The 27218-nt window shown below is 35.8% G+C and overlaps 3 protein-coding genes, 1 non-coding gene and 1 pseudogene across 7 annotated transcripts; 3 read left to right on the top strand and 2 right to left on the bottom strand.

Moving 5' to 3' along the window:
• Positions 1–3315: 3315 nt before the first annotated feature.
• On the bottom strand, positions 3316–3388 carry TRNAR-CCU. Its single transcript has one exon. It is a non-coding gene; the product is annotated as a tRNA-Arg (tRNA).
• A 74-nt stretch (positions 3389–3462) lies between these two features.
• LOC119989821 lies at positions 3463–6803 on the top strand (annotated as a pseudogene).
• LOC119989808 (universal stress protein A-like protein) lies at positions 6783–7983 on the bottom strand. 2 transcript variants are annotated; one of them, XM_038835517.1, is made up of 4 exons: positions 7598–7983; positions 7377–7489; positions 7192–7310; positions 6783–7075 (listed from the first exon to the last, which is right to left on the bottom strand). In XM_038835517.1, the coding sequence occupies exons 1-4, from the start codon at positions 7794–7796 to the stop codon at positions 6976–6978; spliced, it is 531 nt and encodes a 176-aa protein (XP_038691445.1). In that variant the 5' UTR covers positions 7797–7983; the 3' UTR covers positions 6783–6975. The 2 variants fall into 2 exon arrangements, with proteins under 2 accessions (XP_038691445.1, XP_038691455.1); XM_038835527.1 differs by having other exon boundaries at positions 7377–7459; positions 7598–7982.
• A 1462-nt stretch (positions 7984–9445) lies between these two features.
• On the top strand, positions 9446–22365 carry LOC119994460 (ubiquitin carboxyl-terminal hydrolase 13). Of its 2 annotated transcripts, none has more exons than XM_038841232.1 (32): positions 9446–9668; positions 9937–10006; positions 10167–10317; positions 10429–10586; positions 11468–11733; positions 11821–12039; positions 12112–12220; positions 12313–12428; positions 13122–13220; positions 13386–13495; positions 13763–13837; positions 14163–14241; positions 14328–14474; positions 14580–14660; positions 14766–14885; positions 16188–16310; positions 17027–17104; positions 17194–17282; positions 17362–17470; positions 17608–17676; positions 17795–17902; positions 18181–18236; positions 18366–18543; positions 18628–18729; positions 18829–18900; positions 19471–19536; positions 19747–19812; positions 20394–20480; positions 20620–20736; positions 20893–20967; positions 21244–21330; positions 21723–22365. In XM_038841232.1, exons 1-32 carry the CDS (start codon positions 9639–9641, stop codon positions 21762–21764), a joined length of 3354 nt encoding a protein of 1117 aa, XP_038697160.1. In that variant the 5' UTR covers positions 9446–9638; the 3' UTR covers positions 21765–22365. The 2 variants fall into 2 exon arrangements, with proteins under 2 accessions (XP_038697160.1, XP_038697161.1); XM_038841233.1 differs by having other exon boundaries at positions 10170–10317.
• Positions 22366–23059: 694 nt separating this feature from the next.
• Positions 23060–26990, top strand: LOC119995056. 2 transcript variants are annotated; one of them, XM_038841421.1, is made up of 9 exons: positions 23060–23422; positions 23662–23769; positions 24193–24459; positions 25208–25297; positions 25388–25546; positions 25819–25974; positions 26128–26244; positions 26350–26457; positions 26599–26990. In XM_038841421.1, the coding sequence occupies exons 1-8, from the start codon at positions 23192–23194 to the stop codon at positions 26434–26436; spliced, it is 1215 nt and encodes a 404-aa protein (XP_038697349.1). In that variant the 5' UTR covers positions 23060–23191; the 3' UTR covers positions 26437–26457; positions 26599–26990. The 2 variants fall into 2 exon arrangements, with proteins under 2 accessions (XP_038697349.1, XP_038697348.1); XM_038841420.1 differs by having other exon boundaries at positions 23061–23422; positions 25205–25297.
• Positions 26991–27218: the final 228 nt, after the last annotated feature.

Genomic DNA, 27218 nt, shown 5'->3' on the forward strand with positions numbered 1-27218 from the left:
ACAATACTGTAAATAATAATTGGTTCCACATATGTTGTTTATCGACACCAAGAAAAGATTATCGACAACGATAAAAAGATAATTCTATAAATAATAATTGGTTCCACCAAAAATGATTACTGACATCGATAAATAGACAATTCTGTAAATAGTAATTGGTTTCACATATGATGTTTATCGGCTCCAAGAAACGATTATTGGTACCAATAAATGATTATCGACATTGATAATTAGATAATTATGTAAATAATAATTGGTTCCACATATGTCGTTTATTGACACCAAGAAATGATTATTGACATCGATAAATTTACAATTTTGTAAATAATAATTGGTTCCACGTATAATGTTTATCGGCACCAAGAAACAATTACTGGTACCAATAAATGATTATCGACTACGACAAAGAGACAATTCTATAAATAATAATTGGTTTCATACATTACTTTTATCGACACCAATAAATGATTATTGACATAAATAAATAGACAATTCTGTAAATAATAATTGGTTCGACATATGACGTTTATCAGCACCAATAAATGATTATTGGTACCAAGAAATGATTATCGACATTGATAATTAAATAATTCTGTAAATAATAATTGGTTCCACATATGTCATTTATTGGCACCAAGAAATGATTCTTGACATCGATAAATAGACAATTCTGTAAATAATAATTGGTCCCACATATGACGTTTATCGACACTAAGTTCCACATATGTCGTTTATTGGCACCAAGAAATGATTATCGGCATCAATAAATAGATAATTTTATAAATAATAATTGGTTCCAAATATGACATTTATTAGCAACAAGAAACAATTACTGGTACCAAGAAATGATTCTCGACAACCATAAATAGACACTTTTATAAATAATAATTGGTTCCATACATGACGTTTATCAGCACCAAAAAATGTTTATTGACATCAACAAATAGAAAATTCTGTAAATAATAATTGGTTCCATATATGACGTTTATTGGCACCAATAAACGATTATTGATACCAAGAAATGATTATCGACACTGATAATTAGACAATTATGTAAATAATAATTGGTTCCACATATGTTGTTTATTGACACCAATAAATGATTATTGGCACCAAGAAATTATTATTGACCTCGATAAATAGACAAATCTGTAAATAATAATTGATTCCACAAATGACGTTTATGGGCACCAAGAAACGATTACTGGTACCAAGAAATGATTATCGGCACTGATAATTAGACAGTTATGTAAATAATAATTGGTTCCACATATGTCGTTTATTGGCACCAAGAAATTATTATCGACACCAAGAAATGATTATTGACATCGATAAATAAACAATTATGTAAATAATAATTGATTCCATATATGATGTTTATGGGCACCAAGAAACGATCACTGGTACCAAGAAATGATTATTGACACTGATAATTATACAATTATGTAAATAATAATTGGTTCCACATATGTCGTTTATTGACACCAATAAATGATTATTGACATCGATAAATTTATAATTTTGTAAATAATAATTGGTTCCACATATGATGTTTATCGGCACCAAGAAACAATTACTAATACCAGGAAATTATTATCAACACTGATAATTAGACAGTTATGTAAATAATAATTGGTTACACATATGTCGTTTATCGGCACAAAGAAATTATTATCGGCACCAAGAAATGATTATTGACATAAAAAAATAGACAATTCTGTAAATAATTCACAAGCCAAAAGATTGTATGGCTCAAGAGCATAATAAAAGCATATGCCTCTCTTTATATATATATCATTCAAAGAATCAACAAATAAATTCTCAATTGTGTATACATGATAGCCCCTATTGGGAACACTAATGATCAAAACTGAAGAAATACCATAAAGATATCGGAAAAAATGAAGAATTAGGACAGTGGATAGATATGGACATGATGAAGGCGTTCTAAACATTAGATTACTTGATCAACGAATTTACAATGGAGAGAGACAAAATCTTTTATAATCCAACTGGCTCTGATGAAGACCACCAGGTGGTTATGGTGTATATGTTCATACTTCAATCGATTTCTTCCATGTTAATAGAGATGTACGGAACAAAGACAAGCAGCTAGTAAATTTCATTCACAAACTTGTACTTTCTTCTGCCGGTGCAGAGAATAAAATTACATACCTCATCATCAATCATATAATAAAAGATAATAAAAGATTTATATCAAATACAATGAAAAAAGAGGGTCTTCCGCTAATTATCGCAGTTGGAAAATATTTTGCGACCCTTTTTACGGCATGCATGCCTCATCTGAAAAAAGTTACAGGACATCAGGAGAACACGATACATGATCAGAGAGAAGAAGGATGTGAAACCTTCACAGAAATCCACATGTACTGTACATCATCTCAGTAACTTTTCTGAGTCAGGGTTAGGAACGGACAATGCTATTCTTTTTCCTTTAATTTTGCATTATTTGCAATCTTCTCAAAAGATATAAGTGCTGATTATGGATACTTATAAAGCTGCATGATCAGAAAAAGGCAGAGAGCATCTCAGAAAGAAGCTGTGAATGCTCGCTCTCAAGTAAACTTACAAAGAATTGCATAAACAAAAGAAATGGTACAATTACCATCATCCAGGTTCTGTAAGCATAATCAGCATCAGGCGAGGCAAGCTCATTCTTAATGTCCTTAGTAAACTTAATTCTTATGAGGAGGAGATGATGATTTCACGGCATCCAACCAACTGCTCGAACGAACATCATCGTCAAGTACTCCTGTTTTCTTTCTAGGAATGTTTTTGGTGTCGAAATAAAGCAAATTTAACGAAGGCAATGCACTAGATGGTTTCAAGATCAAATCTCTGTTTCCTCTTCAGCCAACTCTTTTGTCAATGAAGAACACCACCTCTTCAGAGTTTTTTTGTCACTGATATATATATATATTATAAAGACCGTTAAATAGGGATCCAAATAAATTTCATATCTATAGGTTCGCCAGCAGCATAAGTTCAATTTACCTGAACCTTCTTCTCATCTCCCTAACTGCTGTGTGCAACGAAAATTATGAGAGAGAGTATGTTCAACCTTCGGATCTCAAACAAACTATCCACCCTTCTGCAAAAACGACCAGAAAACATTGAAGGCCCAAGGAATCAAACATCTTAGCCACTGCAGCAAGCTGTTGAATTCAGAAGCATATTTTTCTACCTTTTCTCTGTTACATGTCAAGTTGTCAACCATAAATCATCTTCTCGTTTCTTCATAATTGGGTTGTAAGTGAGTAACAGACAAAAAATATAGGTACTTCAAAAATCGAACGCGCCAGATAGGGGTCGAACCTATGACCTTCTGCTTAGGAAACAGACGCTCTATCCACTGAGCTACAGGCGCTTCTTAGTTAATGTTGTTTAAAACAATTATAATAATCAAATATATTTTTAACCTGCTTTTCCCGCAATGAATATCGAAGAGAGAGACGGCTTCCCCTTTGAACCAGAAGAGAGAGAGATGGAAGAATCGATATCGAAGTTGAGGAAAAGCCTAGGTTCCTTCTGCAACAACCTACAGAGAAGCTGCGATGCCCTCACGCAGTCCGTTGACCGCCGTCCCATCCCTCTCGGTAAGCTATTCAGTAATCCCCTCTCCGTTCAATTTCTCAATTGGTTCAGTTGAAAAGGTAATCGATTTAGCCAAAAAAGTAGACTACTATGTTTTTCTTGTTTTGGTGTCGGTTACAGATTCGGCATCGTCGACATTCATACAATGCCTGAAACGCCGGGTCTCAAGTGTTAGCACAGATCTCAATTTGCTGGAATCAATGTCCTTCGGAACCGTTTCTTTCGAGGAGCTATTGGGCCATTGCAATGAGGTCTACAAGAAAAACCAGTCGGATCTTTTTCTACTCGAGGAACGTCTCAAGTGCCATGGCTATCACCCTTGCAACCCTTACGCCTTTCAATTTAGCGATTTGGTTCATATGATCATTTCTTTCTGATTGTTGTTGGGGCATTAGATATTGTGATTGATGATGAAGACGAGCCTTTAAGTATATCAAGGCGTCTTGATTTGGACTTTGATGCTTCGGATTCGGAGGATGGGTTGGACCAACCCTCTTCATACTCTGGGGCTGTCTCTGAGGTCATGAAGAGTTTGGAAGAGGACCCTCTGTATCCTTTTATCTTATATTTTATCAAAGCTTCATGTTTCAAGTGATGGCATGGTGGCTTTCATTGAAGTTTAAACAGAAAATCATCTGATATTTCAAATAAATTATGTTGATTCATAATACAGTTTCTGAAAACCACCACGGTTCTATATTATGTTTGGTTTAAATAGTTAACTCAATTAGGTCGTATAATCCTTTTAAGCTCGAGTGGAGTTCCTCTGTTTAGTGTTTTTTATTCAAACAGTTCGTAAAATTGTAGTTTTCATGCCATTGCAAAATATTTGTAGAATGTTATTTTATTTCCTTGATGATCTATAGAATGGATGAATCCTTGAGCCTGAAGAAACTTGGTCTTTCAGATTGTCTTGCCACTTTAGCATCTGAAGGTTTGTGATATCAGTCACGTTACTAACGCTCTATTTTCAGTATTTGTTCCCATCGTTGGATTTGCACTCTTTTTTCTGCTTCACATTTTATCATAGGGGTTTTGCTTTGCTGCCTGTATACTTTACTGATGTCCTCATGTGCACTTTTGCGCATATGATTGTTCTCCAGCTAATTCTAAGATTGATGATCCCTATATCCCTGTGCGAGAATCGGCCAAGTAAGTTAGTGAAGCTTTGACGTTGCTTATGTTGCTCAAGGACATCAATTTTGACTAGATACATCCAATATCCTTCATTTTCCAGTCGTCTTGGCAACATGCTACATAATATAGAGGATCCATACCAGTCTACTGGAAAGTCCTGGGGGGCAATTGGAGGTATAAGGCAAACTGTAAATTTTAATTAGAGTTGTCAGTTCATGTAAAAAAACTCTTCTGCAGAGAAACTATCAAGTTTTGATCAGGGAATAATGTTGCCCATAATGACATTTAGGGGAAATGGAAGATGACATGAAACCAGTTGAAGCTCTTAGGCCGTCTCTAAAGGCGTCAAAGGATAACTATGACAGTCTACCTGACTACATCAAAAGTTTAGCATCATGGGAGGTACGCAATTCTCTGTCCTTTACAATTAAACTTCTAGTAACTTTTCTGATGCATGCTTCAGAAACCTTGATTTCATAGCCAACATGTTCTTTTTGCGTTGTAACATGTAAAACTATAATACTTCAAGAATCAAGAAGTCACTGATCTTTCAAGCAATTGGCAACACGTCAATCATGTAAATTTTAAAATGAAGAAAAGACAATATTACAATTGTTGAATGATGATTGATGTTAATTTAAAATAAATAAAAGTAAATATTACAATTTTTGAATGTTGATTGACGTTAATTACTAACTAAAATCTAAATAGTATGCCACGATCTTAGCACCAGCTTGTCTTATGTCTTTAATTCCTCGACAGGATATAATTATCGTTGAAACATTTTACCATCTTTAATCTTGGCCTTAACTTTGGATAAAGTTTTAGTCCTTGAAGGATTGGTGGTCCTAGCTTGTTGATAGTAGAAAATCACATTCTGATATCATTGAATGGCAAAAGTTAGCTACCCTTCGTAAGATGAGAAGCAGGCACCTTACTTTTGGTAGGAAGTGTACTAGCCTTAACCTCAACTGGCAGAGTTTGTTCTAAAGAGCAAATTGGAAAAACACATTGATTTGATCACAATGAATCTCATAAATGTATAGTTTACCATTGTCCTCTTGTCCAGGGTCGCCTGGGAGTGGCTTGCTTTTATAACCTCTTCATCATTGTGTATTTTGGAAAAGAGTAACGACCTGTTGTTAGAAATGACATTCTGACTTAGCTTTTGGTGGTCACTGTAGTCCCTCATAGGTTATTGTACTTGCTTGCAGTTTCTCTTACTATACATATATTGCCTAGATATAATGAAACAAATCATTGACAATTAGTCTGTTGTTTTGTCTGCATTGTAGGATCTTCTTGCAGCTGTCGAGAAAATGAGCCTGAGCAAGGAGGACAAAACCAAGGGGAATACATACTTCCACCAAGATGAAATTGCATCACTGGATTTGGGTAAGTGAAGTACCTTCCTTTTGAACTCAGTTTCTTTGGTTAGAGAACGAGAGAGACTCATCTGCATGGGAAAGTTAAAAGAGGAAAATTTTAAATTTTAAATATGTGCGAATCATGAATGCAACCCCTTGTTCGGAGTATGCATGTCATTACTGGATTTACTGAACATATTATACTCTTATGACTGAATAAGTTCATTTCAATATTTCATTCATTCATTGTGCTTGCATTATTAGCTTTATTATAATTGTGAATTAGTTGCGTAGTGCCTTTCAAAAGGGCTTGTTTGATTTATGAAGAATTGAGTTTAGTGACTGACTGACACTGTGGAGATTTTGGAATAGCTGACGCTATGCTTTGGAGCTTTCGTTGTTGTTTCAGGGCCCAAAGCCAGAGCCTACTTGCTGCTGCTTGTGCGCATGAATCACTCGGTTGTTGAAACTATAGACGGCTCCATATCATATCGAGTTCTGTAGAGATATGAAGTGGTCAGTAGTAGCTCACGTCTATATTGGCTACCGTTGAGTGTTTTGCCACTGAAAAATCAGTTTGACAGATTCGGAGTGAAAATGTCGACTGATTTTGGATTGTAAACCTAAAAAACAGTCTACTACATGAATCAATTAAAAGCATAGTCGACTCATTTATTTATTTTATATATACAAGCTATTACACACAACATTAATGTATGTTTCTTGTATCTTAAAAAGGGAAACCAAATTACTTAATTACATGTACTTTAACAATAGTATTACAACACAAACGAAGATGAGCTCATGAGTCATGAGCACCACCCTTCATAACAGCAGCAACAAACCCTCATCGCAGCTACTTGCTCTTCTGCTGCTGCTCCCTCGGTGGCTTTACGATGAGGATTGGACATTTGGCATGATGAGCGCAGTAGTCGCTTACACTACCCAATAAAGTTCTGCACCCACCAATCAACACAAAATACAAATACGCAAATCATATATACAGCATCCATCAGCAATCCAATATATATATATATATAGCGTGTAGTGAATTCCACCTATGTGGGTTCACCTTTTAATCATGCCAAAGCCCCTGCTTCCAACGACAAGGAGATCAACGTTCATCTGCTCTGCTGCCTGACAAATCATTTCCCTTGGCTCCCCATCAAGAATCAGAGTTTCCGCTTTCACCTAAGCATATCAAATTTAGCCTACCTAAGTTTGTAACAGAAGAAGGATATGCAAGAGATATATTACCATCTTAGCTTCGCATATCTGCAATGCCCGAGAGAGTATTCTGGCCGAATTTTCTTGCTGGGATTTCCTTATATTCTCTACCGCTGTAGACGTTAAATAAACAGCTGTGGAAGCTAGGAAACGAAAATATATACTTCACATAATCCAAACATCGACAACGAAAGTGTTTGTTAAATTGTCTGAACCAACAAGACATGAGAAACACACAAGAAAAGGGTTACCAGCAGACCCAACAGGGAAAATTCTGTGTTGGAAGGGCTCTTGAACATGAACTAGAGTTACCATGCCATCATCAATCGGTGTGGCGCGGATAACGTTGGATAGGTTATCAAGAGTCCATTGGAGCGCATGGAAGCTCCCCTCACTATCGTCAATCGCCACCATCACCTTCATGCTCCTCCCAACAGTCCCAGCCATCATGCACTACCAATAAGTACTCACACCTCCACCTCTCTATTTATATACTCTTTTAAGTCTTATCTATGTATTTATAGGATAGAGGTCGGATGGATTTCGGTTGTTTTGATAGCTGGACTATGTAAGACTCTACAGATGTCTAAGAGAATGGCTCAGGTGGGACACATGGCGTGCATGCAGAGACGCGAAAAAGACAAAAGGAGAGGACCAAGACTATTCCTGCAATCCACCTCAGCTTTAGCAGGCACTAGATGCTGCTTTCGTGGCAGTATCTTTACTGTAATGCCCCTTAAGGGTTTTTTACAAGCTTTATACTATTTGCTAATATAAATGCTAGTACTCATTCAAAAAATATTATTCGTGCACGTATTTTGAAAGGTTTTTAGTAACATAAAATTGTCTTTTTCAAATGTTATAATTTTGAAGCATTTTTGTAGCATTTTGATATTAATATCTATTTTGTCCCCTATTTTGACACCGTTCTGATTATAAATAATTAATAATCTTTATTTTATAAATTAAATAATAATATTTATTTTATAAAGTAATTAATTACTTTTATTTTATAAACTAATTAATTATCTTTATTTTAATAAATTAATTAATAATTTTTATTTTATAAATTAAATAATAATTTTTATTTTATAAATTAATTAATTACTTTTATTTTATAAATTAATTAATTATCTTTACTTTTAATAAATTAATAAATTATTTATTTATAAATTAATTTTTATGTATAAATATATTTATATGTCTCTGTTACAATTAAAATGCATAATAACCTTGTACGTCATTTGTCACAATATACTAAACAACATAAATGTTATCAACAAAAGTTCAACCAAACACTACCAAGTGTTCATGCAACATATCTGCTACTATAATTGTTCAACATTTCTGCTATCTTCATTTCTGTTACCATATCTGCTACTTTGAAAATGTTTTCTCAAACTAGGCCTAACTCTTAAGGACACCATACAAGTTAGCTTACCTTTGAACATCGGATATGAGTATAAACTCAGGTCGTCAAATCTATACGCACGAATATGGGTTTGAACTCGGGCCCATAAAATTTATAAACTTGACAATATGATAAGTTAGGTCAAGCTCAAAGCGACCACAGTAATATTGCTCATAATGAGAATCAAACTCAAAGTCTATTGAATTCATATCGTTTTGTTCGAGAAAGATTTATCAACTAAACTATCGTTCGAGTGATACATTGTCCCTGTAATTAACTTAGCAAGTAAGTAATTAATTAAGCCTAAACTTGTCTTAAAAAACATGAACGGCAACAATTTTTGTTTATTTTGATTCGATAGCCAAAAAAGAAAAGAAAAAGAAAAGGAAAAAAGCAGTACTACTAGGAATGGATTTCTTAATGAAAAGAATAAACGTAAAAAAAACAAAAAACAAACAAATACTTGGAAAGAGAGAAAAAAATATAAGGAAAAATTGCGCCACCGACCACTCCAAACCCTTCAACGAGGCTGCCACATCTATATTCTTACGTCACCTATTATATCATCCAACGTGTCAATCTAGGATTCGCTTCACTTCATCCACGTTGTCATAGCAGACACAATATTTTACTGTTTCACACAGGCAATCCGTCGAGGTTCATTATTACCCGCAAACTATATCATAATTTCCAAAAAAATCCTTCTTCCCAGTAAAAGTCTAAGACAGACTCTAACTCGAAGCCTTTTCTCTGTAGCGAGTTCTTCGTTTCCTTTCCCTTACTTTCCCTCTCTTTTATCTTTCTCTGTATAGTTTCTCTGTATCCATATATATATTTGTTGCCAGATTCGTCGATCGGAAGGTCCTCATCTATATCCACCCATGACTATTATGACTCCTCCACCGCTAGATGTACACACCGGCTCTCTCTTCACTTGCAATGTCTACTGTATCTTTATGCGTGTATAGGTTTTTTGTTGTTTTTGTAATTTGGTGGTGCTGCTTCTAGGTTTGTTAGTCGGATCGTTTAGGGATTTTGTTTCTGTTTTAATTTCAAAAAATGGACTCGAATGGAACTGACTGCACTGAGTTGCCGTTTGATTTATAGGATATTGATTTCGATAACTTGGCTAGGGTTTTTGTAATCATGATTCTGAATTCGCGTGTTCTGGATTTACAGCAGCAGGAGGACGACGAGATGCTGGTGCCCCATTCAGATTTGGTAGTAGAGGGTCCGCAGCCGATGGAAGGTTTTGTTACTAACGATTCTCGATGTATTTGATTGATGAATTCGATCAATTTATAGATTTTGTTAGACAGTGTTTCTTTTATGTGTAGTAATTAATCAGTTGCGATGTTAGGGTTTCTAGCTTATCCGTTGCTTTTGTCTTTCTGCTTTGGTTGTGGCAGCAGTGGCACAAGTGGAGCCTGCGGCCACTGTGGAGAATCAGCCAGTGGAGGAACCTCCATCCATGAAATTCACATGGACTATAGAAAATTTCTCGAGGTTGAACGCCAAGAAGCACTACTCTGATATATTCATTGTGGGTGGCTACAAATGGTAAATGAATTATTGCTTTCCTGGATGGAACTCATGGCAGAATACATTAATTTGTTTGTCTTTCTTTGGTATTTGATATGTTATATCTGGTTTTGGATTCTTATTTCACAGGCGGGTACTTATTTTCCCCAAGGGCAATAATGTGGACCACTTGTCCATGTATTTAGACGTTGCTGATTCTGCCACACTGCCCTATGGATGGAGTAGATATGCACAGTTTAGCTTGGCTATTGTTAATCAAATTCATAACAAATACTCGATTAGAAAAGGTATTTTTCTTTCTGTTTCTTTTCTATTCTTTGTTTTTCTTAGCTGTGATTTTTATTCATAATGTAAGACATGGGATTTTTATGTTACTGAACTTGAGATTATTTTTTGTTGTATTATGATACTTGCTTTTACTGGACTGTCGTGCATTGACGTTTAGAACTTGATATTTTAAGTAATTAGCGTTAAATCATGCCTATTGCTTTGGCTTGGAATGACATTCACTTGAAACTAGGGGAAGGAGAAGAAAATATAATTTTTCATGTCCTGCTTTGTTTTGGTAATAAGACTTATGGAGGGAAATAGCAGGTCTTTGATAACACTCTTTGGGAGTAGGTAAGCTTATGAAGAAAAACCTCATGGAACTTGAGAAGAATTTCATGCTGTGGTAGTTGTATTTATACTCCATCTAAATCTTGCTATTCCTATTTGCAAATAGAATGGGAGTGCTTGATAGAGCTATTGATGTGGAGGTTACGTCATTGTGCCCTGCTACTGGTATAAAATTTTAGTGTTTAGCAAAAAATGAGGGTTTAAGTAAATTTTAATGAAACAAATATTTTTAAGTGGTTGGATTCTTGCAAAATTATTTGAAATTAATCTAGCTGGTGTGCCACCTGGAGGCAATAAAGAGGGATCCTCGCCTGCCCGGGTTTGATCCATTCATCTTTAAGTGCATTGTTTTAACAAGATTTAGCTTGATTTGATTTTCCTGGTGTTATCTGGTGTTTTCATCAAGACTTGTGATAGTTTATACGGTTATATTGTTATGAGTTTCCTGTTTCTACCTTACTTCTGCCCAATTGAACCACTAATGTATTGCCTGATTATTTGCTATATGATACTTGGATTAGTCTTAAGCACCTTTTTTTTTAAAATGCAGACACTCAGCATCAATTTAATGCTAGGGAGAGCGACTGGGGTTTTACTTCATTCATGCCTCTCAGTGATCTTTATGATCCCAGTAGAGGATATCTTGTGAATGATACGGTTGTCGTCGACGCTGAGGTAGCTGTTCGTAAGATAATGGACTATTGGGCGTATGATTCTAAGAAAGAGACTGGCTATGTTGGTCTTAAGAACCAAGGGGCAACTTGCTATATGAACTCTCTCTTACAAACTCTGTATCATATTCCCTACTTCAGGAAGGTCAGGCTTGTTGTCATTTTATGTTCGTAAAGCCTGTCATTATCTTTGTATTTGTGGGAAACAATCATTTTTGACTTCATATTTCAGGCTGTGTACCACATGCCAACGACTGAAAATGACATGCCTACTGGAAGTATTCCTTTGGCTCTTCAGAGTTTGTTCTATAAGCTTCAGTATAATGACACCAGTGTTGCGACGAAGGAATTGACCAAATCTTTCGGATGGGATACATATGACTCATTCATGCAACATGATGTGCAAGAACTCAACAGAGTGCTGTGTGAGAAGCTTGAAGATAAAATGAAGGTATGAAAAGTTCACACAGCTTTGGCACGAGTTGGTTGTGTCAGGTTACTGATCTTTGTTCTTTCCTTCCAGGGTACTGTTGTGGAGGGAACAATACAGAAATTATTTGAGGGTCACCATATGAATTATATTGAATGCATCAATGTGGACTACAAATCTACTAGAAAGGAATCATTTTATGGTACATCTGACATGATTAGACCTTAGATTTTTGGGGTAGGGTGTTTAATATCAGTGTCTGATATGATATTCAAATGGGTATATCAATGGCAGATCTCCAGCTCGATGTCAAAGGCTGCCGCGATGTTTATGCTTCTTTTGATAAGTATGTTGAAGTTGAACGTCTTGAGGGTGACAACAAATACCATGCTGAAGGGCATGGTTTGCAGGTTAGTATATTCTTTTGATTTGTTGTGAACCAGACTGCCAGAGTATGAAATTTGCCGATTGTTTGTGAAGAATGAAGTATGAGAGTTCAGTTCTTTTGTTTTCTTTTTTATTTTTAAATGGAGAGAGTATTCTTTTCATACCTCTATTGGTGTTTTCTTCAAATCATAGTGCATCTGTACTATTAAGTACAAAGAGAAGTTCTGTTATGTTTTTCCCTTCTGAAAAGTGGTTATTGCCTCATCTCTGCTGGTGTGAAGAGATCAGAAGGTACCTGGTTACTTTCAGGCTTTCAGCCAAAAGGACTTTGAAGTTCCTGGCTGACTCCTGGAATCTGTTTAATATAGCTTTACATTTTGGTTGAATATTTTGAACATTTACTCATCTGATGCTCCACCTCTCCCACAAAGTATCTCTGGATATAGTTTGTTAGAAAGTAAATAGCTTTGTCGTATTAGGGTATGTTTTTTGTGGACAGATTTCTGGAAAATTTCCCAAAGTTGCACAGGGGTCAAGTGCATTGATTAATGGGTTGTGGCTATTATTTTGCATTTCACTTTGCAGTTTCTGGCTATACTGGTGGTTACGTAGGATCTTCTATAAAGAATAGCTGCTTTTATCATCTTTTTGTGGAGCTAAAAATAGATTTCTTTAGATGGATCTCATGGTTATGTTGGAAATTATGTTGACTTCAGGATGCTAGGAAGGGTGTCTTGTTTATTGACTTCCCTCCGGTTCTTCAACTTCAGCTCAAGCGGTTTGAATATGATTTTATGCGTGATACTATGGTGAAGGTATGATAAACTGGTTTAGTCTTGTATCATTTTGTGTTTAAACACTGAGTATTTACTTTATGCTACTTTTACTTCTATTTTGAGCTTGTTTAGCTCTTTGTTTAAAATGAAAATTGATGTGCCAATTTTGGTTTCTTCGCTTCTGACATGTTTTTAATGGTTCAGATAAACGATCGCTATGAATTTCCGCTTCAACTTGATCTTGATAGAGAGAATGGAAAGTATCTATCGCCCGATGCTGATCGGAGCGTACGCAATCTTTACACACTTCACAGGTATCGGTTGATTTATGGCCGACTTTACATGTGGATGTTTGTATGACTTACTTTGAGAAGTTTTTTAATCAAATTGCTTGAGTGACTTAGTATGGCTTTATTAAGATGGGCCGCTTTGGGTTTTTTTGTTACTTGATTTGTGTTGTTCTGGCCTTTGTGGCATAAGTTTTGGTGGGTTTGTTTTTGTTTATTCAGCTCCAAAAAAATCATCTACTGCATATCTGGTATTCGGATGTGCTTACTAAATACATTCTTGTTCTACTTCAGTGTCTTGGTTCATAGTGGAGGGGTGCATGGTGGACATTACTACGCTTTTATCAGGCCTACCCTCTCAGATCAATGGTATGTGTTATATGCTTTCCGATGTCTCTCTCTGGTCTTTTGCAGGGCAGTTGAATTTTTTTTTTTGGTGTTTTTAGATAACTATCTCTAAAAACAGTCTTTATAGCCATATTTTGTCTTTTTTATGGAAATGGTTGTTTCTGAGACGCTGTTTGGTATACGTTATTGGAACCATAAAAGGGAAATATTGCAATAAGGTTGAAAATTTTGTTAGAACAATGTTATCTAATGCTATATATTGTATCTTCTTTCCGTCTGCATTTTTTCTAGGGGCCTTTATATTCTTCAGTATCTTATTGTTTGATCATTTTTGCTTTTCATTTAGGTTTAAATTTGACGATGAACGGGTGACTAAAGAAGATATGAAGAGGGCATTAGAAGAGCAGTATGGTGGCGAGGAAGAGGTAATGTTTTCTGAGCATGTATTTCAAATTGTGTTTATATAGTCGTAATATTAAACTGACCTTTGTTTGTTCTGTTGTGTCAACAGCTGCCACAGACCAATCCCGGCTTTAATAATACTCCATTTAAATTCACAAAATACTCAAATGCGTACATGCTTGTGTATATACGTGAAAGTGACAAGGACAAAATAATTTGTAATGTTGATGAGAAAGACATTGCTGAACATTTGAGGGTACATTACTTGGTTTTACTTATAGTTGATATAACTACATATTTTCTATAGACTTTTTGAGTGTGGATCCTGACTGGTATCAGCTTTGTTAACACATCATTCCAGATAAGGTTGAAAAAGGAGCAAGAAGAGAAGGAGGACAGGAGAAGATATAAAGCACAGGCTCACCTTTTTACTATGATAAGGGTTGCAATTTCTTAGCTCTTGTTTTGCTCTTTTCATCGTTATTTTCTGTTATTCTCTAGTTTGTTTATTGTATACTTATAACTAAATTCATCTTTCATGCATTAGGTTGCACGGGATGAGGACCTCATGGAGCAGATCGGAAGGGATATATATTTTGACCTTGTAGATCATGAGAAAGTCCGTAGTTTCCGGATTCAGAAACAGACACCGTTTAATCTTTTTAAGGTACTCTTACCTTCTTTGGTTTTTGTGTGAGGTGGTGGCGTTTAATATATGTTGGATTCCTTTTCCCCTTCAAAGGGAAATATTGGTCATTGGCTTAGGAAAAGCGGCTCAATTTTTTTTTTGGTGAGATATCTCATGAGATAATAGTTTTCAAAAATATAGCTTATATCCTTATTGAATAGAGATCTGATTCCTTTTTTATTTTTTTTGTTCTCTTGGGATTGATGTGTCTTTTCAAGCTTGTCCATCAAGCACTTTGTTGAGTTCAAGCTCTAATCAAATTTTGGAAATACCACCTAAGCTTTGGTATTTTTCTTCTTACGAGCTCAAACTTGTTTTATAGCTTTTCTAGGGCTGCATTTATGGGTGTAGACAAAGTTAGGCCGAGGATCATACTGTTCACTCGTGTTTGTGAACGAGTATTGGAATCTGTTATTGAATGCATAATTGAGTCCATTCATGAAATAATAATTGAGATTGTTCATGGATGAATTATCGTGCTTGTTCATGAATACTATATGAGCATATTATGTCCCCTATCAAGCTGAGAACTCCTTTGTTCCAGTTGGCTTATTGATTCAATCAACTTAAGTTTTTTGTTCTAGCTTGTTCATTTACTTAGTTATGACGTATAATCATGCTGGTTTACGAATTTTTCATAAAGTGTATTGGTTTAGCTGGACACATAGGTTTTGTTTCCTAAGTTTATCATCAATTACTTGAAAGTTAGGTGGATTGCCCTAGGTTTGGGATGTTATTTTACTCTTTTCTTTCTTCAAGTTGTTACTCACTCTATTTAGTGTCATTTTTGTTACTTGCTTGAGTGGGAAATGGAAACGCTCAAGTAGTCTCAATTTTTGGAAGTTATAACTTATAAGCCATTTGATTATTCCTTGTTACTTAGTATTATTATTTGTTTTTTAAGAGTTGAGTTCTATGAGAACTGATTGCTGATGATGTTGGTTCCCAATGCATTTCTTCTTGCCATAATTACCCCTTAACATTGAACCATTTTTTACTCTTTTTTTGAACTGAAATTGAACCATTTGTAACTCAACTGTCTAGTTAATTCACTGAATCAGTATACCCCTGTATTTACAATCCGCTTCCCTCAACAACCCACATCAAAGTTGAATGAATTTTAAGTAAAAATGGGACTATAAGTAATTGTCTATTTGTTGTTTAGTTCTTTGAATGGTTACGAGATTGTTTATATTGGAAGCACTGAGTTTATCGTTGAAAATTCATTAAATGATTTCATGTTCTCATGCTTTTGGCATCAAATTTTGATTTGTTTAACAGGAGGAGGTTGCCAAAGAGTTTGGCATACCAGTGCAACTACAGCGTTTTTGGATATGGGCAAAGCGACAGAATCATACCTATCGGCCTAATAGACCGTTGACACAGCAGGAGCAAGCACAATCTGTAATCACTGTTCAACTTCCACTAACATCTTTCTCGTGCTATCATTTTTTTTAAAATATTTTTTTGTTTGGGTGTGTATGTGCAGTGGGGGAGGAAGGGGCACTCTTGTGAGATCTCTTTTTCCCCCCATGTTGCAACAGAACGCTGAAAAAACCATATTATGCTTTCTGATAATGACACCTGCTTACATATTTTCTATGACCTGCATTCTTGTGCAAAAAAGAAAACATTAAATTATTACTTGGTTATGCTATTGGTCTTGAGGTGAACCTTTTCTGAGGTGTAAAATTTTCTTACTGCGACCTATGTGTCATTAGTTTGGATCACGGAAACAATGCCTATACAATGAGGGGTCTGTGTTCATCTGCCCTCCCTAATCATTGCCCACGGTGATATCAGGGGCCTTGTGCTGGTTTGACATATGGACCTACATTTATGTGATGCTTGTCTTCTGCTTTTTTTTCTTTTTTTCTTTCCCTTGGTTTAGCTTTTTGGCTAAAAGATATTTTCATCCTCGACGCTTTTGAAAATTTTGGAGCAAGTTCTACCATTGATTCACTAGTATGTTTTGGGCCCAGCAATCTGTATTTCCCGTTTTGTCATTCTTGGACATTGATTTGCTCAAGCATTGTATCCAACATATGAAATAACAGGCAGAGCTAAAGTTTGTGGACTATCAACCATGGTAATTAACGAGAGTCCTTTGCTGGTTTTAGGTTGGACAATTGCGGGAGGTAACAAACAAGGCACACAGCGTTGAACTTAAGTTATTTTTGGAAGTAGAGCTTGGGCTGGTAACACTGTCTTGCCAATATATATTTTTTAAACAGTGGCTCAATTCATTATGTCTGCCTTTTCAACTGATTTTATAAAATACTTTCAGGATTTACGTCCTATTCCTCCACCTGAAAAAACTAAAGAGGACATTCTACTTTTCTTCAAGCTTTATGACCCTGAGAAAGAAGAATTACGGTATCTTGTTACCTCTCTCCTCATTCCTGCTCTCTGCTTTCAATGTTTTATGACATGATGGTTTCTGTCGTGTTTCTAGATATGTTGGGAGGCTCTTTGTAAAGATTACTGGGAAGCCAATAGAAATTTTATCCAAACTAAATCAAATGGCTGGCTTTGCTCCAGATGAGGAAATAGAACTTTACGAGGTCTATTGCCCATTAAATTGTTTACTTTATATTTTGATTTTTTTTTTCCTTCTGCCGATCCTCATCCTGTACCATGTTTGTTGACATGATTATAATTGTGTAGTTTTATATCCATTTCATTGTCATTGAATTCTCAGGAAATAAAGTCTGAGCCTACTGTCATGTGTGAACACATTGATAAGAAGACATCATTTCGATTAAGTCAGGTATATGCTTCTTAGTTGCGTGGGGATTCCTTGTGAAATGGCCTCTGGTTCTCATAATGAATTTTCTGTAAACTTGCATTTGGTGGAGTAAATGACACCCGGGTTGCTCTATTTGCAGATTGAAGATGGTGACATCATTTGCTTTCAGAAATGTTCTGTTGAAAGTGAAACAGAATTTAGATATCCTGATGTGCCTTCATTTTTGGAATATGTGCACAATCGCCAGGTAAAATAACGCTCGAGTATGTGAGAGGAGAGTTACCATCTAGAATTTCCAAATTCCTGGTTAGGTTCGTGCGGTTTTTAGATTATTGAATATGACTGGCTAATTTAATTAAATGACTGACGATTAATTAGATGATTTTATTTTTCTTTTGCTGTCATCTTATACTTATTCATAAATTTGGCATGATAATTTGTGCTGGCATTGTATGAACAAGGGTTATTCCTTTCATTGTTCAAATTGTTAGTTTGTTTAATATTGAACTGTTTCATGCTCATTAGATGGTTCATTTTCGATCTTTGGACAGACCAAAGGAGGATGATTTTTCTCTAGAGCTGTGAGTATTTCTTTTTTAAATCATTCTTCCAGATTACTGGGAAACCTTCTTCTTTTTTCTTTTGCTGTTGTTGCTGTTCTTGTTATTAACTTCATTGGACATCAATTATCTTTATTGATGATTTTCAAGGTCAAAGTTGCATACCTACGATGACGTGGTGGAGAGAGTGGCTCGTCATATTGGTCTGGATGATCCTTCCAAAATCAGACTTACAGCTCATAACTGCTACTCCCAGCAACCTAAGCCCCAGTCCATCAGATATCGATCACTTGAGCATTTGTCAGATATGTTAGCCCACTACAATCAGGTTGTGACAGGGATAGAGCTTTTACTTTTCTTCTTAACATCATTTTTATGGTTAGTAATATTCAGTGCATTCTTCTTTCTACAGAGCTCCGATATTTTGTACTATGAAGTTTTGGACATTCCTCTGCCAGAATTGCAAGGTTTAAAAACTTTGAAAGTTGCATTCCATCATGCAACAAAAGATGAGGTATTTGGAGAATTTGTCATCCTCTGTTTTCCTTTTGCTCTGACTTTTTTTTTCCACACTTTGCAACCTTCTGTCATAATTTTTGTGAACTTTTTTCAGGTTGTTATTCACAATATTAGATTGCCTAAGCAGAGCACTGTCGGAGATGTGATTAATGAGCTGAAAACAAAGGTAAACTGAAGTTATTTCAAACTTTTATATACTGTAGATGACGGTTTTTAATTTGTAGTAAGATTATCCATCAACAGGGACTTCCTTCCCAGTCTGTATTACCTTAACTTTTCATATCATTTACTTGGTTGAACTAATCTCTCTTTTACCTTTTAAAGTAGGTTTTTTTTTTCTTTATGCTGTTTTTTTTTTCAATAGTTTGAAGAACTAGCTTTAGCTAGATTGAAGTGCAATTGCATCCTAGATTGATATGTTAACAGTTAAATATTATCTAATATATTTTCTCTTGGTGCATCTTTTTTTTCCAATTAATTTTCTGGGAAGCAGTCTCAAATTGGTTGTCCTTTGTATTTGTTTCGAGTTGATATGGTTATTGATTAAGCTTGAGAGATCATCTTTGTTTGTATTTCGGAACATATCGTAGACATCATTTGGTGGTAGGCTGGTAGCTATTATTTTTGTTTAACTAAGGGAAATATCTATAGATTCTGCGAAGTTCTTGTTTTTTCTTTAGCTTATTCTTTATTTGTTCGCATTATAAATTTACTTTTCGGGTGGATCCTTAAACAGGTAGAGTTGTCTCATCCAAATGCTGAACTCAGACTACTTGAAGTTTTCTATCACAAGATTTATAAGGTGATGGGTTTTTCATTAGTTCAACAACGACTATTGTTGTTTTTGTGTTTTTCCAAGGTCAAATGATTGATGTGGTAAAAAGTGATGCTTCCCACTGTGTTTCTAGTTTATGTGGCTGATTTTGTCAGTACAATTGTTCAACTTTGGACCTATTATTTGGTGTTAGTTCTCTCTTGTGTGACCTATAATTCTGCTCTTTCATCCTTGCAGATCTTCCCTCCCAATGAAAAGATTGAGAATATAAATGACCAGTACTGGACATTGCGGGCAGAGGAGGCAAGTGCATTTTTTTTGTCTTTTAAGCACTCACCCCTCCCGGTCGAGCTGTTGGATTTTTTGTTTGCTTATCTTCTATGATCTGTGTATATGGACAATGGATATCATGGGAACTAAAAGTTGCACGGGCATCTTTAAGTATGGCGTAGACAATGCATGCCTTTGTGTTTCATATCTAACTGTTTTCTATTAGCTTAAAAGTATGCTGTTATTGCTATTTTCTCAAGATTAATTATTCGGCATTCTTGTAATTTGCAATTAAGATTCTGTTAAGGGTTGGAGATGGACATTCTTTGTGCCAAGGCGAACTGTTGCATTTTGGTTTATTTGGTTCGGTCATTTCAAAAATGGTGATAGATTTCTTTTGCTTGTTTCTACTTTTGTTTATTGTTTTTTCGTTTTTGAAAAAACAAAATCTATTTTGTCCTTGTCCCTTTCTTAGGAAGATTTTTTTTGGGTAACCAAAGAGCTTATTAATTAAACAGATATTCCTCTTCTGTTATTAGGCCCAAATGAAATCCCACCCGTCTTTAGAGTATTGTCTTTGTTGTTAATTTCACATTTCCTCTTTGTTGTTTCAGATCCCTGAGGAAGAGAAGAACATTGGTCCGCACGATCGCTTGATTCATGTTTATCACTTTACGAAAGACTCTGCGCAGAATCAAATGGTATTAAATTGTCAACAGATTATGCATTTCCCGTTGTTTGTTTGAAGCTATTTGGTTTTCATAATAGAGCATTGCGATTAAGAACAGAAACAAGCATGTTTAGGTTATTATGTTTGTCTATATTTTGTTTCTTCTACAGCAACCACAAAATTTTGGGGAGCCATTTTTTATGGTTATCCATGAAACTGAAACTTTGGCGGATGTTAAATTACGAATACAACAGAAATTACAAATTGCAGATGAGGAATTCTCAAAGGTATTTTCTTTCCCTCTACAATACTTTCTTTGGGTAGCTCCTTACATTTCAGGCGTTATATTAATGAAATTCTGTGTTTTTTTTTCTTCACATAATACATTATATGTTCAGTTATGAATTGACTTGGTCATTTTCCCTATTTTTGGTTTTGCCCAGTGGAGATTTGCATTTATGGCACTGGGTCGTCCAGAGTACCTGCAGGACTCTGACGTGGTATTTACTCGGTTTCAGGTGCGTTTATTATTATTATTTTCTTCTTAATTTTTAATGTTTTTACCTTTAGTACCTAAGAGATTTGTCTTTCCAAACATGAAACTTACTTTAAAAATAAAATGGTATTTGTCCAACATGTTCTCTCTTTTTCCCCCCTAAAAACAATCTGGAAAAAAACCTGAAATTGTTATGGTACCAAACGGGCTATAAATAAATAGAATTATTGTGATTAGTACTTGGTACTTGATTATTTTTCTTTTTAAATAAATCAATGTCCTTGGATCAATATTTCAGAGAAAAGATGTGTATGGTGCTTGGGAGCAATACCTTGGGTTGGAGCACTCGGATAATGCTCCCAAGAGGGCTTATGCTGTAAATCAGGTAATTTAATATCATTCTACTATTTCCTCATATCCTCAAATTACTAGAACTATCTCCATTTGGTTATTTATGATGCATTCAGTATGGGTCCTTTTAAGGTTCCCATTGTTTAGGAACTTCAGATTGTTTAGTTTTGCGTACATATTACTTGTTATTGAGTTTTCTATATGTTTATTCATTTGGGTGTGAAAGCATCATGAATCAGTATTGTTCATGCTGAAACCAAATTAGTTTTGCGTACAGATACTTGTTATTTAGTTTTCTATATGTTTATTCATTTAGGGTGTAAAAGCATCTCGAAGCGGTCTTGTTCATGCTCAAACCAGTTAATGGAATGAAATAATCTAAATTTTTGTTGTTATTGTCAAATGATTCTCCCCGAAACATTGCAGAACCGTCACACATATGAGAAGCCTGTTAAAATATACAACTAGTAAGGAGCTGCTAATCCTCCACCATCATGTTGGGGGGTATTGCACTTGCTTCGTGCCACAACAGAGTCATGCCACAATTCCATTGTGGAACTTGACAGGGTGATGCTGAACGGAATATCTGAGAGACAGAACGAAGCTTTCATTGAGGTTCCTTCTGTAGGACATGATTGGTTTTGTAGGCTATATGTATATTTTTCCCGCTGTGGGTTGGGAAAGGGAGAAGTGTATTCTTAGTGTAGTGTGTGTTTATGTTCTCACACCCCATTTGTGCCCATTGTTCTTCTCTTATCATGAAGGCACCTACTTGCTTTGAGAGAAGGTGGTGGCTTTTTATATACAGCTCTTGTGTAACCTGTAGAGGTACATAAGATGATTTTGATGAGGGGTTGTACACCGGGTATAGTTGGTGTCATTTTTTTTTATTTCTCGTCAACTTTTTTTTTTTTATAATTATTTTTGGATTTTAATTTGGAGTTAGAGGGAATTCCTTGTAAAATAGTTCGGTTGAATTAACGATTATGGTCTCAGGATTGTCGAAGCGAACAGTACTGCTCAACCTCATAGATGTCTTTTATGGCAGCTCCTCTATACTTGATTTGAATTGTTGCTCTGCCTTAAGTCAGCAGTGTGATTAAAACTGCGACAACCTTTTCCCCTTTTTTTTTTGCCGTATAAGCAAGTCGGCATTGGCGGATTTGAACTCATGGCTAAGAGGTCACGGGCCTTCACTTCACTGTAAACGACCTTACGTATGGGACCCAACATTTTTCTTTTGTTGTTGAAATCTTCATCTGATATGATATTTGATTACTAACTACTGCTGCCAAGCCCTAATGACAACCTAAATATTTTATTGTGTCCATATGGCTTGCCCCATTTTCATACGGTTTGGAGTCCCAACCCCGTTTTTCTAATCCGTCTGCCCTTGGAACGGTGAACGGCATTCAATCACAGCAATACCCTTGGGCATCGAAAGTGAAGACATTAAATTGGGGAAATTTTGAAAGGAAAGTTAACAAGTCCTTTTCATTTGTTTTAAATTTTATTAGAAAATATTTTCTTATAGAATTATGGGAAAAGAAGATAACGTCCTAAATCTTGTTAACCATTTTTAATCAAACGACATATATATATATATATATATATATGGCCACTAAGTTATATTTTCAAAATTTTCATTACCGTGATTGAATTGGATATTTATCCTAATCAGACAAATCGGAACGAGAAAGAGGTTAATTACTGTCCAGATTTTACCGTCAATTCACAACTGACACCTATTGTCCGATAATACTCGATTCTGACCTTCTGCGACCTGACGTCACAAAAAAAAAATCAGTATTCCTCCCGCTTCGGATATTCTCTTACTCATTTTCCGGGAGGGGAAAAGAAAATCGAAGTGAAAGTGACGGAAGGGAAAAGCAAATATGCCAGAAACAATCATCTTGATAACAAGCAGTGAGGAGGAAGAATATGGAAGAGATGACGCAGTGAAGTATAAGGAGGAAGAGGACAGATTGTTTGCAGATCCGACTGATTTTGACAACGACAAGGCCTTGTCGGAGGATGAACTTCCTAGAAGGAGAAAGAAGAGGAAGAGAAGGAAAAACAAAATTAAGCACTATATTGAGTTTCATGTAGCTCAAGCGCAACTAAATGTGAGTGGAATACTTGGTTAATCACTGTTTGTTTGAAATTCTTACTTTCTTTGAACTCTTTTTGTTCTCTCTCCCTAGGTTCTTTGTTAACTGAAAGGGGAAAAACCAAGCGGTTAAATAAATCGAGTGTTTGCTTCTGTTGATTTGATTTTTCAGCTCTTATTTTGCTAATTTTATTTTGAAATTCGAGTTGAGAAATGATTGTTTGTTCTTAGAAGCCACGGTTTTGGTGATTTCAGGTCGATAATGCAAATCACAAAGAGGATAATCGCAATTATAGAGGTGTTGAAATGGCTCGAGTGTTGAAAACGGAGATACCAAAGAAAGATGAACCTCAAAAGCTTGAGGTGAGTTGAACTGCCACTTTTAGTTTACTACATATTTTTGGGCTAAGCTCTGTAATCTTGGCAAGGTTAATGGAGGCATGTCCACTTCTGGTTGGAATATCTAGTGATGAGATCTTAGTAGTGTAAAAGTTCAAAAGTATTTACATCTGATGGTTTCTTGGTTATGACTTGGTATGTTGTTTGTTTTGCTTTCTAAAGGATTTGAAAGAAGTTTGTTCATGATCATTGACAACCATACCCATCATGTTAAACTCTCATATGGAATTAAATTCCAGCTACTGCTTCTGCTTGTCATTGTTCTGTTAAGGGAAATGTTGTTTACCATCATTAATGAATGAAGAGATGAAGTGGCATGACATCTATTGTATGAACTATTCCTGTTATGTTAAAACTTTTACTTTCTGTGGCTTGTGTGGGCTTTAGGTATCTCCTGCCATGCTAAAGGAGCAAATCAATGCGGCTAATGTGGAAAGAGCAGAAGCACTAGCAGCTGGTAATGGGGCTAACTCGGTGGTAGTGATCGATCTTAGTTCATCTGATTCCCAAAGTGATGAAGGGAATTCAAGATATTGCTGCGGTGTTGGAAAAATGGCGCCAGGAGTGGCCATCACAGGGACAAAGAAAAAGAAGAGGAGGAGATGGAGATGGAGAAGGAAGTTAAAAATCATCAAAGAAGAGACGACTGATTTGGTTTTTACTCACTTTACATTTATCAGTTATCACACAAGCTTTTTGCATTTGACACTAGATTGAATACCTTCTACATATGATTATGACATTTCTTGATATCTGATTCTTCTTAGTATCTTGTTCTTGCATCAAGACTGATTTATTTTGAGTAGTTCATAGTTCACATTTTCTTCGAAACAATGACTTTTGCATTTGCCTTACGGCTGTTTACCATTATTGACTTATTGCATACAAGCCACTTTAGCCCTAGATAAAGATTTCATTCACAATTTACACTTAATGTGGTAAGATACAGAAAGGTCTATCCGTGGAATGGAAACTTTTTTTTTAATAATCTTTATGAACTCAATAAAAGAGGAGATAAGTGAAACGTTGACAATAAACATAATTGCCAAGCAACTGCTGATGAAAAGAGAAACAAGGATCATGGAAAACATGTCCACCTTAATTGTTAATATGTACATTCAAAATTAAGTGTAAATGGTTGTCATTCTCCATGGTGAACACAAGCAAAATTAGGGACTACAGGTTAGACTTTAGAGCATTAGCTATTGTAATCAAGTCCTTCCAACAAGCATGATGATAAAATCTCATCAAACGTAATTCAAATATATATTTCTACATTATCCTTCTTAATTTTGCTGCTTGCTTTGCGTTGTCCATAATTACATTACAGAGCCCATGTCGGAGTTTTATATGGCACTTATTGAACAGCATATTGAGAAGTTCGTATGTTCTTTTACAGCAGGCAGATAGGCAAGAATACCTGGACATAGGAAATTTCATGGAAACAAAATCAATTGAGATAGAAAACAATATTGTGCTACGACAGCTTCTTGTAGGTTAAGCTGATAATCTTTTGGTTGCTACTTTATAATGTCACGTCTTATGTCTTGGCGCTAAATTGTCCCATAATTTTTTGTTATAGCGAAGACCAAGATATTTTGATCATCCAGGTAGCAGATTGAGTCTATGTCTTCATTGTGGTGAAGAATCCCATACCAAAGAGAACTGTACACTGCAGAAGAAGAAAAAACCATGCTACCGTTGCGCGAGTTTTGAACACAACGGGAAACGCTGTAGAAAGGTTTAGTAACATTTGATATTGCCTTTCTGCTTGATGGTGCATTCTATGAATCCCTTTTCATGTCTGCGCCTTTTGAATTGATGACAATCACTATACTATTTACGTTGTTCTTCAGTTATTTTCAATATTATGGCATTCGTATCTACAAATCATCATAGTTTTTGGAACTTTCTTAAATTTAGTTGATAATTCTATGATTCTGTATGCTTAAAATTCCATAAGAACTTACAACCATTTTTGTTACTTGCTGAGAGTCAATCTTGATATTACAGCTGTCCCAGGGTTACCTTAACCGCAAACAAAGTGGCAGTCATTCTTTGGAGGAACTTCATGACCAAAGATCGAGTCCCATTAGTTGTTTACGATGTGGGGACTCTGGGCATGATATGTTTTCATGTGGGAATGACTATTCTGCCGAAGATCTCAAGGTCACTGTGTACCTACCATGTTCCTCTTTTTATGTCTGCTTTCCATTTTACCTTATTTTGACTGCATACCGTACAACAAACTGCACTCGTTTAAATCTAAATGGATCTGCACCGCACCCTCATCATTGACATTATGGTTCGCCCTCTGCGCAGGAGATACAGTGTTATGTGTGCAGGAATTATGGTCACCTCTGTTGTGTTGACTTTCCTGATAGCGGTGTAATACAAGTTTCTTGTTACAACTGTGGCCAATCTGGCCATCTGGGCTCTGTAAGTAATATAATATTGCGCTTTTCATTCTTCGAGCATGGTAATTATTGTGCTATTAGTGTCGACAAGAGAAATTTACTAATCTTATGGAGGTTACGGTTTAAGGAATGCACGAAGCCATGTAGAGCCACCAATGGCTCCAAATCTCCTGCGTTGTGGTACAACTGTGGACAAGGTGGTCATTTGGCATGAAGATGCATTTATTATGCAGAGGTAACTTTGTTGCTCGACTTTGGCTAAAACTTGGCTACATAGTTTCTCTCCGCGTTCTCGCGCACTCATTGGAGCATGCCCATAAGTTCCATGACACATTGATATTTTCTGATAAAATTCATCTTGATCAATCTTCTGCAGGATGAAGAAAGAACAGTAAGTATCCCGTTCTTGAACTCAAAATCTTTATCAGAGAATGAAAAGTGCCTATGATAGCTGGTCAACTAAACTAGAGGCTTGAGTGGTGTACAATGGGCTCCATTGTTGATAGAAATGCTGGATGGGTGAATAGAGTTTACGGACTAACCCAACAACCTTAAAGGGCTAATGCAGATGGATCTTTTCTAAGTTATGGGTAAAGCAGGTAAGAGTTTGACCATTATCTTGGCATTCCAATTTCACATATTTACAATTCAAGATTTCATTGTTATGGCATTGTAGCACCCACTAGTTATATTTAAAATGTTAAGATAAATACGTATGCAAGCCTCATGGGTAGGCGGTAGCAACTGAGAAGTAACATCCTTTAGCTAGTCTTTTCTACACACTGATGATATGGATGTTATGCATCGCACTTACCTTTGTGATAAGGCTAAGGATTAGGATTTGATTCTCATACCAGAGCTGATCATCAGGCCCGAAGCCCACCTGACCCAGCCCCTTGGCCCGGTAAATTATGGGCTTGGACGGCCATTTTAGGCCTGTGGGCTGGACCCAGTTTCAATAAATTTTCGGTCCGTTCATGTGTTTGGTGCCTTAAG

This window comes from Tripterygium wilfordii, chromosome 3, assembly GCF_013401445.1.
Source record: "Tripterygium wilfordii isolate XIE 37 chromosome 3, ASM1340144v1, whole genome shotgun sequence".
NCBI classification, from domain to species: Eukaryota; Viridiplantae; Streptophyta; class Magnoliopsida; order Celastrales; family Celastraceae; genus Tripterygium; species Tripterygium wilfordii.

Coding starts and splice junctions, on each gene's coding strand:
- LOC119989808 (XM_038835517.1), bottom strand. CDS start 7,796: ATGATGGCTGGGACTGTTGGGAGGAGCATGAAGGTGATGGTGGCGATT. Junction 7,490..7,597: donor TTTCCCTGTTGGGTCTGCTG/GTAACCCTTTTC, acceptor TTCGTTTCCTAG/CTTCCACAGCTGTTTATTTA. Junction 7,076..7,191: donor GGCTTTGGCATGATTAAAAG/GTGAACCCACAT, acceptor TGGTGGGTGCAG/AACTTTATTGGGTAGTGTAA.
- LOC119994460 (XM_038841232.1), top strand. CDS start 9,639: ATGACTATTATGACTCCTCCACCGCTAGAT. Junction 10,587..11,467: donor CAAATACTCGATTAGAAAAG/GTATTTTTCTTT, acceptor TTTAAAATGCAG/ACACTCAGCATCAATTTAAT. Junction 17,903..18,180: donor AATATGTGCACAATCGCCAG/GTAAAATAACGC, acceptor CATGCTCATTAG/ATGGTTCATTTTCGATCTTT.
- LOC119995056 (XM_038841420.1), top strand. CDS start 23,192: ATGCCAGAAACAATCATCTTGATAACAAGCAGTGAGGAGGAAGAATAT. Junction 23,770..24,192: donor ATGAACCTCAAAAGCTTGAG/GTGAGTTGAACT, acceptor TGTGGGCTTTAG/GTATCTCCTGCCATGCTAAA. Junction 26,245..26,349: donor AATCTGGCCATCTGGGCTCT/GTAAGTAATATA, acceptor TTACGGTTTAAG/GAATGCACGAAGCCATGTAG.